This window comes from Ailuropoda melanoleuca, chromosome 5 (genome assembly GCF_002007445.2).
Source record: "Ailuropoda melanoleuca isolate Jingjing chromosome 5, ASM200744v2, whole genome shotgun sequence".
Taxonomy (NCBI): Eukaryota; Metazoa; Chordata; class Mammalia; order Carnivora; family Ursidae; genus Ailuropoda; species Ailuropoda melanoleuca.
The window spans coordinates 62,138,611-62,154,035 of NC_048222.1; the positions used below are offsets into that span (position 1 = coordinate 62,138,611).

The following is a 15,425-nucleotide window of genomic DNA, read 5'->3' on the forward strand; positions in this document are numbered from 1 at the left end:
TTTTTTTAAAGATTTTATTTATTTATTTGACAGAGATAGAGACAGCCAGCGAGAGAGGGAACACAAGCAGGGGGAGTGGGAGAGAAGCAGGCTCATAGCAGAAGAGCCTGATGTGGCTCGATCCCAGAACGCTGGGATCACGCCCTGAGCCGAAGGCAGACGCTTAACAACTGAGCCACCCAGGCGCCCCCTAAATTTACTATTCTTAAATATTCTTTTCCTCTTGGTGATTCAGTTGTTTAATACCTGCCTTAAAAATTTTAAGGACTGGGATGCCTGGGTGGCTCTTAAAATCTTATGGGTTTTATTTATTTATTTATTTATTTATTTATTTATTTATTTATTTTCTCATTTCTACCAGCAAGACCTGGGACAAGTCTCATGAAATTTCCTTTCACCATTGAGACTTTATATGAGCAGCTTTAGGATAGCCAAAGGGTGATATTTTGTGAAAAGCATTATCACCTAGAGGGGGCAAAAAAATATTTTGAATCTTGTAACCATACAGATGTAGATCTAGATTGCCTGACATCGGAGCTGCCATATTTTTAAAATGTTTTCTTATTATGAAAAAAATTAAACATACACAAACATAGAATAGTGTAATGAACACCCATGTACTCATCCCCCAGCTTCAGGTGTTATTAGTATATGGCCCGTCTTGCTCCCGGTGTATTTTTCCTCTCTTCTCCCTCCCCAGATTATTTCAAAGCAAACTGAAGGCATATTTTATCTGGAAATATGTGAATGTGTATTCCTAAGAGTTAGAGATTCCTTTTTTCTCCTCTTAAGCACAGTACACAGTAGTTCCTTCACAATAGCATTAAATATCAAGATAATCTTCAGATTTCCTTATTGTATGTCTTTTATTTTTTTTATATTTGGATTACTTGAATCTGGTTTCACACAGGGTTCCACACATTGCATTTGGTGGATATAATTCTTAAACCTCTTTTATTTTATAGATTCCCTTTATTATTATTTGTTTTTACAGGTATTTGTTGTCGTTCATATTGTCATTGATAAAAATGAAGTCATTTGTCTTATGAAGTTCTTGTATTCTGGAGTTTGCTGATTATCTCCCTCGTTTATTTAACATGTTCTTCTATCCCCTGTATTTTCTGTAAACTGGTGATTAGATCTTTTGTTTTAATTAGCCAGAGTGCTTCAGAGGGGAGTGGTATGCTTCCTTTTGTATCACATTGTAGGCAATGTCTGGATTGTCTGTGCTTAGTATTGTTAGGATTGATCCTTGAGATTTAGGGACAGTCAGCCTGATGCATCCTTTTTAAAGTCCCCAGTGGTTTTTCTCCTAGGTTTTATCAACCCATTAGTAATCATTGCCTAGATCCATTACTTCAGTGGGGTTACAGATGTATTGTTCTAATTTTATCAGTTTTCCTTAATTTATTAGCTGGAATTCTTCATAAAAGCACTCCACCAACTATTAGGTTACCTGAGATAAATTTTATACAGGAAGGGCAGGACTAATACTTGTTTCTTTTCTTCTGTTTACTATTTTTCATATAATGAGTTGGTTCCCTAAATGTTTTCCAAAGAGGACTGATGAGCTCTTTCTTTTTAAAAAAATATGATTCCACGTATTTTATGTTTCTCAATTATTGCAGTTGTTTCTCTTTTTAGTGTTCAAATTACTCCATCTTTGGCCAACAGGACTTCTTTCAAGTTGGATCCTGATTCATTTTAATAAGACCAGACTGCAGCAATCTTTGATACCATCCTTATTTTCTGGTCTAATACCATGTTCCAAACTCATCCTGTCTATTTCATGCTTCAGAGCTGGATGCAGCCATTTCTCCATTAAGCCCTGATTCCTCTTCATGGGAAATGATATTTAGAGACTGCAAACACTAGAGGCTATGGATATCTCTTGCAACTGGGTTGACCATAGGTTTAAATTCATTTCAAATGGATGGGTTCAGGACACACATTTTTTAAAAGAGAAAATAGATCATGGTTCATGTTGATATTTCAGTTCAAATTTGTGATAATAGGATTGCTAACAACTTCTTTTATATTTTTATCTCTTTGTTCTTATATGCTTTTTAATGTATGTAGATGAAATGATGTTGGGATTTACATGAAAATAATCCAGCATATATATGTGTGGGAAGGGAAAGGATGTGTATTGCAGGGAGAGTAGGGGGAGTAGATAACAGGTGAAACAAGATTGGCTATGAATTGATAATTGTTAATTCTTGGTGACGAGTAGGTATATGAGGGTTCATTATGTTATTTTTTTAAGTGTATTTCACATTTTTAATAGTAAAATCCACTTGCATTTTTAATGAGATCATGTTAAATTTATAGAATTACTTAGAGAAAAATGAATTTGCTTTTTTCATTCAATAATATTTGTTCTATGTTATTATGAATAAGGATTCATTTTTTTTGGTGGCTGCATACCAGTCAGTATGATGAGTATACCATAATTTATTTAATGTTTCGTTTATTGATATAGTTTGTTTTCGATTTTTCTGTGTAACAGATAATAACTACTTTTAGTTTATACTCTGAAGTATAATTTGGTGGATAAAACCTGCATGTTCTTACCATGTTAATAACCCCCCCCAAAATGACTTTTCCCCATACTCTTGCCTTATATTTTATCTTTTTGAATTTTGTTAATTGATACGTTAGATTTACATTTTAAAAGATTTGGAATTTTAGAAACGCCTGGGTGGCTCAGTCTGATTAAGTGTCTACCTTCAGCTCAGGTCATGATCTCAGGATCCTGGTTTCGCATCTGGCTCCTTGCTCAGCGGGGAGCCTCCTTCTTCCTTTGCCTGCTGCTCCCCATGCTTGTGCTTGCACGCGCTCTCTCGCTCTCTCTCTGACAAATAAATAGAATCTTTAAAAATAAAAAAAATGTTAAAGGATTTGAAATTTTAGAATTATTACTAATATAAATTGAATTAATTGATTTTCCTTCAAAAGCTTTTATAATGGTGGAAGTTGTTTACAAATAAAGTTCCAATATTTCTTAGTTATATTTTTGGAAATCAAAATATTGATTTTTGAGAAAAAATTACTGGAATGCTAATAAGTTATTAGCTACTCATGGGATCGTAAAATTCTTTGTTGTAGATTATCACTTATTTTACATTTGCTGAGATGTAGAGAACAGTAAATTCTCCTAACATTAAAAAATAGTAATAAAGATAACTGCCAATTTATACTGTGAGAAAACTGCATTTTTAAAGAAGGTATGAAATATGAAGGGCTCCTGACTTTTCCTGTAATTTTTCACTTCTTCAATTACTTGAGTGCTCTTTAGTATTCTAAGTGGTACTGAAGTAATTTAAGAATTTATTAGTTTTTCAGAAGTGAATCAGCTGTCTTCAGTTGAGGTGATGGTATTAGTAGTATTAATCCCTAACAAACGCTACAAAATTTTGGGAATAGAGAGATTGGGATATTTAAATTCTCTTCTGATGTAGGAGCCGTTTTCCATTCTTTGGGCCATAGAACTGCAGCATTATAGCCCGGCTCTTCTCATCAAATTATTGGTTTGTTATCTAGGCAGCAAACAACTTTGCGGATGGAGCAGCACTGTGAAGTGGGGGGGGGAAACTTCAAATTCAAACAGGTTTAGATTTGAAAAACGACTTTATCTTAATAGGTTAACATTATTTAAACTTTCTGAGCTTCAGTTTCTTCACCTGCAGCATCTATTTGCAACTCCGAGGATTAAATGCAATCATGATGTAACACATCTGGCACAGTCTAGATACAGTCATTGCTTTTATCTATTGCTACAAGTAATTGAGTTCGTTTCATGTCATTTTTGTTTATAATAATAATAATTAGCATTTATTGAGTACTTACTGTGTCCCAGACAGTATGGTAAGCACTTGACATGGATCTTGTTTAATCTTCACAAAACATTGTGAGGTAGGTATCATTGGCTTCATTTTATAAGGAAACCATGACACAGAAAAATTAAGTCGTTCTTTTGGGAGTAGTATGTTGGGCAGTATTGAGCAATTACTGCTCTGGGTACATGTATTTTCTATATTTTCAAATAAGACTATATTTTGTTATGGCATGAAAGACAAAGGAAAACACGATGACTCAAAAACGTGATATGTTCAAAAATTCTGGTTATTCTTAAATTTGTCTGAAACATTCATGTATTATCTTAATGGAATCTCTTCACTTGAATGAGAGGATCATGATTTGGGTAAAATCCTTGCTCTTTCTGTCAAAACATTTTTTAAAAGATTTATTTATTTGAGAGAGAGAGAGCATGAGCAGGGAGACGGGCAGAAGGAGAGAGGGAATCCCAAGCAGACTCCCCGCTGAGCATTGGCCCGATCTGGGGTTCTGTCCCACAACCCCAAGACCACGACCCGAGTGGAAACCAAGAGTCGGATGCTCAACCAACTGTGCTACCCAGGTTCCCCTGTCAAAACATTTTTAATGGTAAATGAATAATTTCCCAGTCTTCTCTTATAACATAGTACCATATTTGAAAGTGTTCATTTGGTTTCCCCAGGGTCGGAATCTGGCAGATCTACGCCGTAGCCAGTCCCGGGGCACATTCACTATTAGCACTACTCTTCGGTTGGGTAGACAGATTCTGGAGTCTATCGAGAGCATCCATTCTGTGGGATTCTTACACCGAGACATCAAACCGGTAAGGGGCCTTTTCAAGTCAGAGCACAAAATGAGTTTGCTTTGTACTCTTAATCTGATGATGGGACACAGTAAATTACGAATGTCGCTTTCTATTATTAAATACAAGGTGACATTTTAATTTCTGTAACTAGAAGCAAAATGTAACTTGCCTCTTAATTTTTTAAAAAAATTCTAAACTACAATTTAACATTCAAGAGCTTTTCTCATACAATGAAAATGTTGCTCACAGCCAAATTAAAAATTATTAATGCTTGACTATTATTATTATGTGGGTTAACATTCCTAGTTACTTAGCCTTACAACTAAATTGAAATTTATTCTTTAGATTTCTTTTTCCTGATACTGGGTAAAAATGTATACATATGTTGCTTTTAGATGTATGCATTGTGTTCTCTTAACTATTTCTCAAGTGACATATTGTACTTATGAGGAACCATCAATTATGAAAGACCTTATTTTTTCTTCTGAGTGCTACAGTGGCAATATATAGAATTTTTTCTATTTTGTTTTTTCTTAGGAATTGTCATTTCCAAAACTGAAATATGCTTTTATTTTTCCTTCTTGGTTTTTTTTATTGCTCACAAGATGAATGATCCATTTCTGATATACTGTATTTACTATAAATATATCATGTGTTGGTTAGTGCAGTTGAATATTACACCCATCTGTTGCTACAGGATTTCTAAAATTAGAATAGTTTACATGAAAATGCCAACTAAAATTAACGTTAGTAGAGTCAGACTTAATGTAATGTAGATTTCTCTTGCTCTTAATTCTATGCCAAACTAAACATCACTACTTCAGAAGCGTGGTGACTGAAGACTTTCCATTTTCATCTGAAAGCTCCCTAAGTAGAACAGTATTTTAAAATAAAAGCTAACAATTCTGTAGCAATTTTGCTTTTTCCTTTACAAATTCCCTTTTTACATACCATCTTTGCAAGTCTGTGCTCATTTAACATTACATTTATTTTTTTAAGGGAAGAATGCAAAGTGTATTTTCTGTAAGTCTGCTTTGAAATGTTTTCTTAAATTGAATTTTAATTTTTATGCTTAGTGAAATTCAGCTTTATGATGCTTATAGGAAATTCGTTTAAATTTCTAGCTATGTATTCAATTATGCTCACTCCTAGTTCCTCCCATTTTAAAAAAGGAAGAATTGGGCTGTCTTTAAAAAGCACTGACTTAGACTAGAATTTCAAGGAACATAGAGTTCCACTTAAGTCAGTGTTGTATGTAACTTTGTACCATCACTTAAATTCTTTGTTCCTCAAAGGTGCCTGCTCCTGAGCATTAATAGAACCCACAATGAGATTATGTATTAATATCCAGTAAACATCATGGATTAGAATAGTGTATTTGAGACATATGTATTATATAGATCTTAAATAAAAGAATTAAAATATAGGAAGGATAGATGTAAGGATTTAGTATTATAAGAATATGTATATTTTTCTTCTTTGCTTTTCTAGTCGAACTTCGCCATGGGTCGCTTTCCTAGTACATGTAGGAAATGTTACATGCTTGATTTTGGCTTGGCTCGACAATTTACCAATTCCTGTGGTGACGTCAGACCAGTAAGATTTTTCATATTATTATTAAATATTTGAGAATTAACCTGTTATTTATAGTATCACTTTTTAAAAAAAGAACTTTACATCAAAAACCAGGGATGTACTGTATGGTAACTAACATAATATGATAAAAAAACATTAAAAAAAAAGAAATATGAATTATGTATAGAGTAGATGTTATCCAAGAAGTAGCATACAAATTTTATGATTAAATTATAGGATAGAGTTCATTGATTTTATTATTGAAAGTTGTGGCTTTAAAAAAAAAAAAGTACATTAGGGGCACCTGGGTGGCTCAGTCAGTTGAACATCTGCCTTCGGCTCCCGTCATGATCTCAAGGTCCTGGGATTGAGCCCCGCATCAGACCCCCTGCTCAACAAGGAGCCTGCTTCTCCCTCTCCCTCTGCTGCTCCTCCTGCTTGTGCTCTTTTGCTTGCTTTCTGTCAAATAAATACATAAAATCTTTTTTAAAAAAAGTACATTAGACAAGACTTAGAGTGGATTTGTAGTAAGAACACACATTGGCCCTTTAGGATCAAGGGTCTTTTTTGCAGTCTGAGGCTCTTTCTATGTCCTATAATTCTATTTTCATTGTTGTACATTTCGTATCCAGAATTTCCATTTTGTTCTTTTAAAAATTTTTCTCTTAATTGATATTCTCTGATACGATGTCATCATGCTTTCCTTACGTCTTTAATCAAGCTCCTGGTTCTGTGAACATATTTATAATGGCGACTCTGAAATCTTTTTGTCTTAGGTGGTTTTTTGTCACAGGTGGTTTCTGTGCCTCTCCCCACCCGCAAATGTGTGGGTCATACTTTCCTGTTTCTTTGATTCCTTGTGATTTTTTTGTTGGAAACTGGACATTTTATTTTTATTTTATTTTTTATAGATTTTATTTATTCATTTGACAGAGAGAGAGAGACAGCCAGTGAGAGAGGGAACACAAGCAGGAGGAGTGGGAGAGGAAGAAGCAGGCTCCCAGCAGAGGAGCCTGATGTGGGGCTCGATCCCAGAACGCTGGGATCACGCCCTGAGCCGAAGGCAGACGCTTAATGACTGTGCCACCCAGGCGCCCCGTGGACATTTTAAATAATATAGCAGTTTTAGATACTGGTCCTCTTTTCCAGGGCTTGTTATTGTTATTTGCTTGTTTATTTGTTTAGGGACTGAACTGGCTTTGTTTCAGTGAAGGCTCTTCCCCCTGTCACCCTCCCCTTCCCCTCCACAACATAGTATTAGGTCTCTGTTGTTGCTCCTGGGGCAGTCTGGCTACAGTCATTCTGGAATGACACTTGTACTGGTAGGGCTCTCTTCTACTCCTTCCCTGACCATACCCAGTTTTTAAACTCCACTAATTGCTGGCTGATTGTTCTGTGGTTTCTAGTAGTGCCCTGGGCCGTAAATTCCTGGACAAACTAGTCTAATTCAATTTCTGAGGTCAGAGTGGATTTGTCTGACCTCAGGAGGCTTCCTTCCAGATGTCCTATTCCGCTTGTTCTCTTTTACCTGGTCATCTGTAGTTTTGGCTTTATCTTCATTAGATCCACAAATCTCCTTCCAATTCCCTATACCATAACCTGCCCTATTTTTGAGAAATGCTTTAAGTTTAAACTTTACTCTTGCAAACAAGGTAATTTCCTTTGGGAAGAGATTAGGAGGTGTATTTTTTAAAGGCCTTTCTCTTGCCCCCTTTCTCTTGCAAAATCTCTGAGCCAGGGCTCTAAAGTTGGGCCGAGGACTGTGGTAAGCTTCTTCATGACATCTTTAAGGAGCTGAGATGGAACAGTAGGTTGAGATCTCTCAGTTTGTCTCTCCAGGCATGGAAGCACTGACTCCTGAGCCAGGGGAAGGGCTCTTGGGCCCCCAGTATTGTCAACATATACCCAAGGTAGAGCCTCCATTCCATGAGTGGAGGCTGGGCTGGGTGCAAGAAAGGAACGTATACTTCTCTACCCACACTAACCCAAGACATAGCCTCCTAAGCAACAGAGAGCTAGAAGAACCTCAGAATGATGTCCTGCTTCTCTGGGGAGAAAGCCCTCCAGCTGGGAACTGGGGAATAAGGGAGCCCTGTGTCCTTGGTTGCAACAGTTTGGAATGGAGCCACTCTCTCTGCTCTGGAAGAGAGGAGGGAGGGAATGGTTTGGGTTCATGTACCACAGAATTTTCAGTTTTCTTGTACAGATGTGTCTTGATTTGTTATTTGCCCTCAGGACCGTTTCCAGGAGCTTTAGTTTTTTAAGATAATTTTTTACCAGTTTTACTGGGGATCAGGTCAGTGGAGCTCCTTACATTGTCATACCTACAGTTCAGTTCTTCTAATGTCTCCTTTTTATCTTTTGTTTTGTTTTAACTTGGTACTGATTGTGATTTTCATTTTCTAGCAAATTAGTTGCACAGAAGTTGAAATACTGATTTTGAGCGAGCTAAGTATATAATAATAGAGTTGTCTACATCAATGTAAATTATATTTAAAATATGGGCACATGAGAATTTAGGTGCCTAAAAATTATGAGAGCATCTTTTTGATTCTAGTGAAGGTCTTGCATTAATAGATAGCAAAGCAGGTAAGGAATTCGGTTCTGTGTAGCTTGCTGGATTTGAATATATTTCTGGAATCCCATTTCTTTTCCAGATATCTTTTTTTTTTAAGTTTTTAGACTATTACCAGGTTATTGTTTATTCACACACATAACAGATACTTAATGAGCACATAATATGTGTGAGGCATGGGTCTAGATGCTGGGACTATAGTGGTGAACAAGCAGACCAAAGTGAGGCTCTTGTGGAGGCTATATTTTATTGGAGAAGACAGATAAAAAATAAGTACATAATTTTAGGTAGTGGTATATGCTATGAATAAACACAAAGCAGTGTATCGACATAAAGAGTGATGGGCAGTGAGAACAGCAGACTATTTTAGTACCAAAAAAAAAAGAGAGAGAGAGAGAGACTATTTAAGAAGTATTAGTTAAAAAGACCTCTGAGGAGGTATTGAGTTGAGAATTGAATGAAATATGAAAACAAGCCATGTGAATATCTGGAAGGAGAGTGTTCCAGGCAAAGGGAATAGCAAGTTCAGAGGCCCTGAGGCATAGTAAATTTGTGTTCAAGAAAAAGCAGGGAGGCCACGGTGGCTATAGCACAACATAGCAGAGCACGATGAGGAGTTGAGTGGAGAGAGAAGGTGTTAAGAGGTTGGTTCGTCCTAGATTGTGTATGGTTTTGCAAAGAGATTTTATTCTAAATATGATAGGAAGCCTTTGGAAAATTTTGAGCAGGGTTCTTGCATAATCTGGTACATGATCTGTCAATAAACTGATTACATAATGGAATTATATACAGAAGTAGATTATATTTAAAGCATAGCCATAGGAGAATTTCAGTGCCTAGAAATTGTAGGGAGACTATCTTCAGTTTTATCAGTATTCTTGTGTAAATTAGTAGCCATGCAGAAAAGAACTTAGGGTCTGTGTAGTTTGTTATATTTGAATATATTTCTGGAATCCTCCTTCTATTCCAAATAACAGTTTTTCAATTTTTAGAACATGTGTTTTTTGTTTTTGTTTTTTTTAAAGTCACTCTTGCTTCGAAGAGACTAATGAGAGCAAGAGTGGAATCAAAAAGTTACAAGTGAGAAGGCTAAGGATCATGGATGGTGACTGGGACCTAGGGCATTAGGGTGCTCCAATGAAGGTGGTGAGAAATGGTCATATTTAGGATATATTTTAAAGATAGACTTAACAAGACTTCCTTTTGGATTTGTTAATATTAGGATGTCAAGGAAAAAGAAGAGTCAAGATTGACTTCCAAATTTTTGTCCTGAATGAATGGTCATGCCATTAACCATGATGGGGAAGAAGGATGAAGAGTGGATTTGATAAGGGAAAAACAAGGTTCTATTTTCTAGAACTTAAGTTTGAGGTGCTTCTAAGATTCCAGATGGAAATAACAAGAAGGTGATTTGATATAGTAATATGTAGCTCAAAAGAGAAATCAGGACTGGAAATAATATAAATTTAAAAATCATTTGATTGTGGGTGGGGGTATAGCCAGGGAACAGGGGTGCAAGAGTACCTGGCTTTGGGGGTCCCAAGTAAATGAGATTCGACTACTTGCCACTGAGAAAATCCAGGCAGAGAGACAAGTAGTGGTGAAACAAGAAAGGAATGTATTTCAGTGGATGCTCAATGGACTGAGCCACCCAGGGCGCCCCGAGAGCTCTTTGTAGTTTATTTTATTTTATTTTATTTTAAAGATTTTATTTATTTATTTTAGAGAGAGAGAGAGTGTGGGGGGAGGAGCAGAGGGAAGACGGACAAGCAGACTCCATGCTGAGCACAGAGGACGCCGTGCTGATCATGACCTGAGCCAAAATCAAGAGTTGGACATTTAACCAATCGAGAGCTGTTTTATTTTAAAGAAGATTGGTAAAACAGAGAAATAGTTGAAAGGGAAGTAAAATCCTTCATTCCTTACTTTTATTTCTTCCTTCTTATTTTTTTAAATGGCAGTTATTACAGCATGCTTGTGTACTGATGGTAATGCTCCAGGAGACGTGAAAAAAATTGGTAATGTAGGACAGAGCAGGAACAATTCTAGGAGCCATATTCTTGCATAGCCAAGGGAAGGAACCTGAGCACAAATGATGAGGTTAGCCCATTCTCTAAGAGCAAGAACACTTCTTCCATTTATTACTGAGAAAAGGCAGAATAGTGGACAACAGATACAGGTAAGCATTTAGACTTGGTAGTGGGAAGTTGAAGTTCTCTCATGGCTTTTATTTTCTTAGAGAAGGTAAGGCCTTTTGCTGAGAGTGGAGAATGGTGCTGGAGGTCGAAGATGTAAATGTATTTACTAAACTTAGTATTAGTTTCCTTAGTATAGGACCGTCAGTCAGAATGCATTACAAAGGGAATGATGGATAGTCTCTGTTACACTACTAGTGAGTTGTTTATGTGGTTAGTTTTGAGGGATTCTACTATTTACCTTTAAGATGTATTAGTCACAATAAATAGGGATGTGAGGTACAAAGGAGCCCTGAGCTGTATATATTTACAGTTCTCTGTTCTATACGGTTTCAGAGTTGAGCTTATGTTTGCTTGATGATTTCAATCTTTATGTTCATTATTTTGTTCTCCTGGTCTAAAGCATGCCCTAGTTTCCTTACCCCTTCAGCTGGCATCTCACATTGGCCCTGTGTGTCCCAGCTCTTGCAATGCCATGTTTTCTCCTGCTGCTTCTTCTTACCGTTCAGCTGAAACTTCCAGTGCCTAAGGTTGTAGTGACCTACTTGACAAAACTTTTAGAAGTCTTTTTCTCTGTTACCATTCTACAACTTCAGCTATTTTCTTATTTCCATTGGGGGCTGTATTACATAGTTCTCCATGCTTTCTGCCCCTTTCCAGAGCCCCTCCCTTTGGTTAGCAGGAGGCCTGGACTCATGCTTATAGTCCTTCCCTTCTCCTGCTAGATTTATTCTCCTGGGAGCTCATTTTGTCTCTGACATTCATCAGTAGTCTTTGTAGTAGTCTTGTGGCTTCCCATTTGGATTATTAAGAGTTTCCTCCTTTGTCTCCCTACATCCTCCTTCCATTCTCTTCTTTTTACCTCCAGAAGAATAAACATCCCAAGCGCTTTCTCTATCATGTCACTTTCCTACTTAAAAATTTTTGACGAACTCCATTTCCCTGAATGTTATAAAACAAACACCTTAATATGACATTCAAGGCCATCCTCACTTAACCTGATTCCAACCTACTTTTCCATTATTTTCTCTCTCCATTTGCTCCGGCCATATCAAACACTTCCCTTAACACACACACACAGTACTTTCCTCCCATTTTGCATTGCACACAGTGTTCTTTTTACTTAAAATGCTTTTCCTTCTTCCTGTTATAATTCTTTCAGTTTTCATTTTAAAGATTTATTTATTTGAGAGAGAGCGAGCATGAGTGGGGGGGGGCAGAGGGAGTGGGAGAGAGAATCTCAGGCAGACTCCTGCTGAGCATGGAGTCGGGGCTTGGTCTCATAACCCTGAGATCATGACCTGAGCTGAAAACAAGAGTTGGACACTCAACCAACTGAACCACCCAGGCGCCCCTCTTTCAAAAGGTTTTTCAAGGTCCAATTTATTTTTTCTTTTTCATTTTCACTTAAATATCTGGTATTTACTTTAATAAAATGTGCTTTTAGGTTGATAACCACTCTCACTTTTTTTCTTTAAAGATGTTTTTAAATATTTTTGAAGAGATAATGCCTTTATATAGTGCGAAAATAAGAATGTAAAAATTCATCAAAGTTAAACACTTCTTTGAAAGACACTATTCAGCAAGTGAAAAGGCAAATCACAGATTGGGAAAAAAATATTTCAAAACACCCATCTGATAAAGGACTTATATCCAGAATCTATAAACAATTCTTTTTTTTTTTTTAAAGATTTTATTTATTTATTCGATAGAGATAGAGACAGCCAGCGAGAGAGGGAACACAAGCAGGGGGAGTGGGAGAGGAAGAAGCAGGCTCATAGCAGAAGAGCCTGACGTGGGGCTCAATCCCATAACGCCGGGACCACGCCCTGAGCTGAAGGCAGACGCTTAACCACTGTGCCACCCAGGCGCCCCAGAATCTATAAACAATTCTTACAACTCAATAATAAAACAAACGAATAAACATGAGCAAAAGATTTGTATAGGCATTTCATCAAAGAAGAGATGCTGCAGATGGCAAATAAGTGTATTAGCAAATGGAGAATATCTTTAGTTATCGGATAAATGCAAATTAAAACCACATGAGACATCACTACACAGCAATAAACCTAAAAACACAATTCTGAACTCTTTTGAGGGACAGAAATCAGAGGTTGCCAGAGACTGGGAGTGGAGGGGAAGGGATTGACTACATAGGGCTTTAAGAGAACTCTTGGGGTGATAGAAATACTCTATATCTTGATTGCAGTGGTAGTTACATGACTATATATCTTTGTTAAAACTCACAGAACTGTGTATACCTAAAGTATGAATTTTACTGTGTGTAAATTTTACCTTAATAAACCTGACTTGAAAAAAATTAAAAGGTAAGCAGTGAAACAAATCTGTATTTCACCCCAGCTATCCCAAATCCACTCATTTTCCATACTGCTCTTATGCCTTCCTCCAACCTTTAGGTAGCTGTATTGTTGTTATTTCTTTAAAGTTTCTTCCAGAATTTCTTTTTGCATATATAATACATATGCATGTATAGTTTCATTTTTCTCTCTTTGATTCAAAAGTTAGCATGATGTACATTCTGCACTTGTCTTTTTTCCCACAGTGTATCTAGGAGATCTTTTCATGTCAGGATATAGAGCTTCTTCATTCTTTTTTGCAGTTGCAAAGTGTATTCCATTTTAAGGATGTATTGTAATTTATTTAACCAGTCTATTTATGAGAATATTTATGAACATATGGGCTACTTTCAGTCATTTGCTATCACAAACATTAATTTAGTGAGTGAATGTGTTATATCCATTATTTTTGCACATATGCAAGTGTATCTGTGAGATAAATATCCAGAAGTGAAATGGCTTTGTCAAAAAGAATATGTGCATTTGTAATTTTGATAGATATTGCCAAATTGCCATCAGTTAGGGAGGTTTCAAGAGACCATCTATTTTTTTTCTTTTTCAAATTTTTTATTTAAATTCTAGTTAGTTAACCTACAGTACATATCAGCATACAGTATTGATTTTAGGAGTAGAATTCAGTGGTTCATCACTTACATACAACACCCAGTGCTCATCATAACAGGTGCCCTCCTTAATACCCATCACCCATCTAGACCATCCCTCACCCACCTCCCTCCATCAACCCTCCATTTGTTCTATATTGTTAAGAGTTTCTTATGGTTGGGGTGCCTGGGTGGCTCAGTCAGTTGACCGTCTGACTCTTGGTTTCGGCTCAGGTCATGGTGCTGGGGTTGTGGGATCGAGCTCCACATCTGGCTTCATGCTCGGTGTGGAGTCTGCCTGAGATTCTTTGTCTCTCCCTCTCTCCCTTCCCCCACTGGTGCAGGCTTGCTCTCTCTCTCTCTCTCTCTCTCTCTCTCCCCCTCTTTCTCTCTCTTAAATAAATATAATATTTTTTTTAGAAGTCTCTTATGGTTTGTTTCCCTTTTCCCCCCCATCCCATATGTTGATCTGTTTTGTTTCTTAAAGTCCACGTATGAGTGAAATCATATGGTATTTGTCTTTCTCTGACTGACTTATTTTACTTAGCATAATACACTCTAGCTCCATCCACATTGTTGCAAATGTCAAGATTTCATTCTTTTTGATGGCTGAGTAATATACCACTGTGTATACATCTTCTTTATCCATTCATTGGTCAGTGGACATTTGGGCTCTTTCCATAGTTTGGCTATTGTTGATAAAGCTGCTATAAACATCTGAGTGCATGTACCCCTCTGAATCTGTATTTTTGTATCCTTTGGGTAAATACCTAGTAGGGCAGTTACTGGGTTGTAGGGTAGTTCTCTTTTTAACTTTTTGAGGAACTTCCAAGTGGGATTTATTCTTGAGCTATAGGGGTGGTTCAATTTTCACAAATCAATCAACATGATGCACCACATTAATAATAGAAAGAATAACAGGGCACCTGGGTGGCTCAGTTGGTTAAGCATCTGACTCTTGATTTTGGCTCAGGTCATAATCTCAGGGTCCTGGGTTTGAGACCTGAGTTGAGCTCCACTCTCAGTGGGAAGTCTGCTTGTCTGTCTCCCTCTGCCCCTCCCTTTGCTTGTGCTCTCTCTCTCTCAAATAAATAAAATCTTTAAAAATAGTAGGAGAAGGGCTAAGAAGCATATCATCCTCTCTATAGATGCAGAAAAAGCATTTGACAATGTATAGCATCCATTCTTGATAAAAACCCTCAACAAAGTACATATAGATGGAACACACCTCAACATGATGAAGGTCATGTGTGAAAGACCCCCAGCTAGTATCATTCTCAATGGGGAAAAACTGAGAGCTTTCTCTATGGTCAAGAGATCACCTATTTTAAGGCTCCATTAAATGTTGCCTTATTCTTAAGACTTTCTTCTTCAGCAGGACTTTTCCTTTTTCCCTCCCACCAAATGGAACTAATCCTTACCACTCCTAGGCTTTCATAGCTCATTGTACTTTGCTAATGATATTCACTATAATCTGCT

The 15,425-nt window shown here is 36.9% G+C and overlaps 1 protein-coding gene across 9 annotated transcripts in view; it reads left to right on the plus strand.

The window, feature by feature from the left end:
- TTBK2 (tau tubulin kinase 2) overlaps window positions 1-15,425 on the plus strand; it is a 141,037-nt gene that overhangs the window by 72,524 nt on the left and 53,088 nt on the right. For all 9 annotated transcript variants that reach the window (XR_004625697.1, XM_011227577.3, XM_034661069.1 and 6 more), the window contains 2 exons: window positions 4,520-4,660; window positions 6,134-6,238. Coding sequence is in view for 8 of the 9 variants with exons in the window: in XM_011227577.3 (XP_011225879.1) it covers window positions 4,520-4,660; window positions 6,134-6,238 (246 nt within the window). In the remaining variant the exon portion in view is untranslated. The remainder of the gene's footprint in view (window positions 1-4,519; window positions 4,661-6,133; window positions 6,239-15,425) is intronic.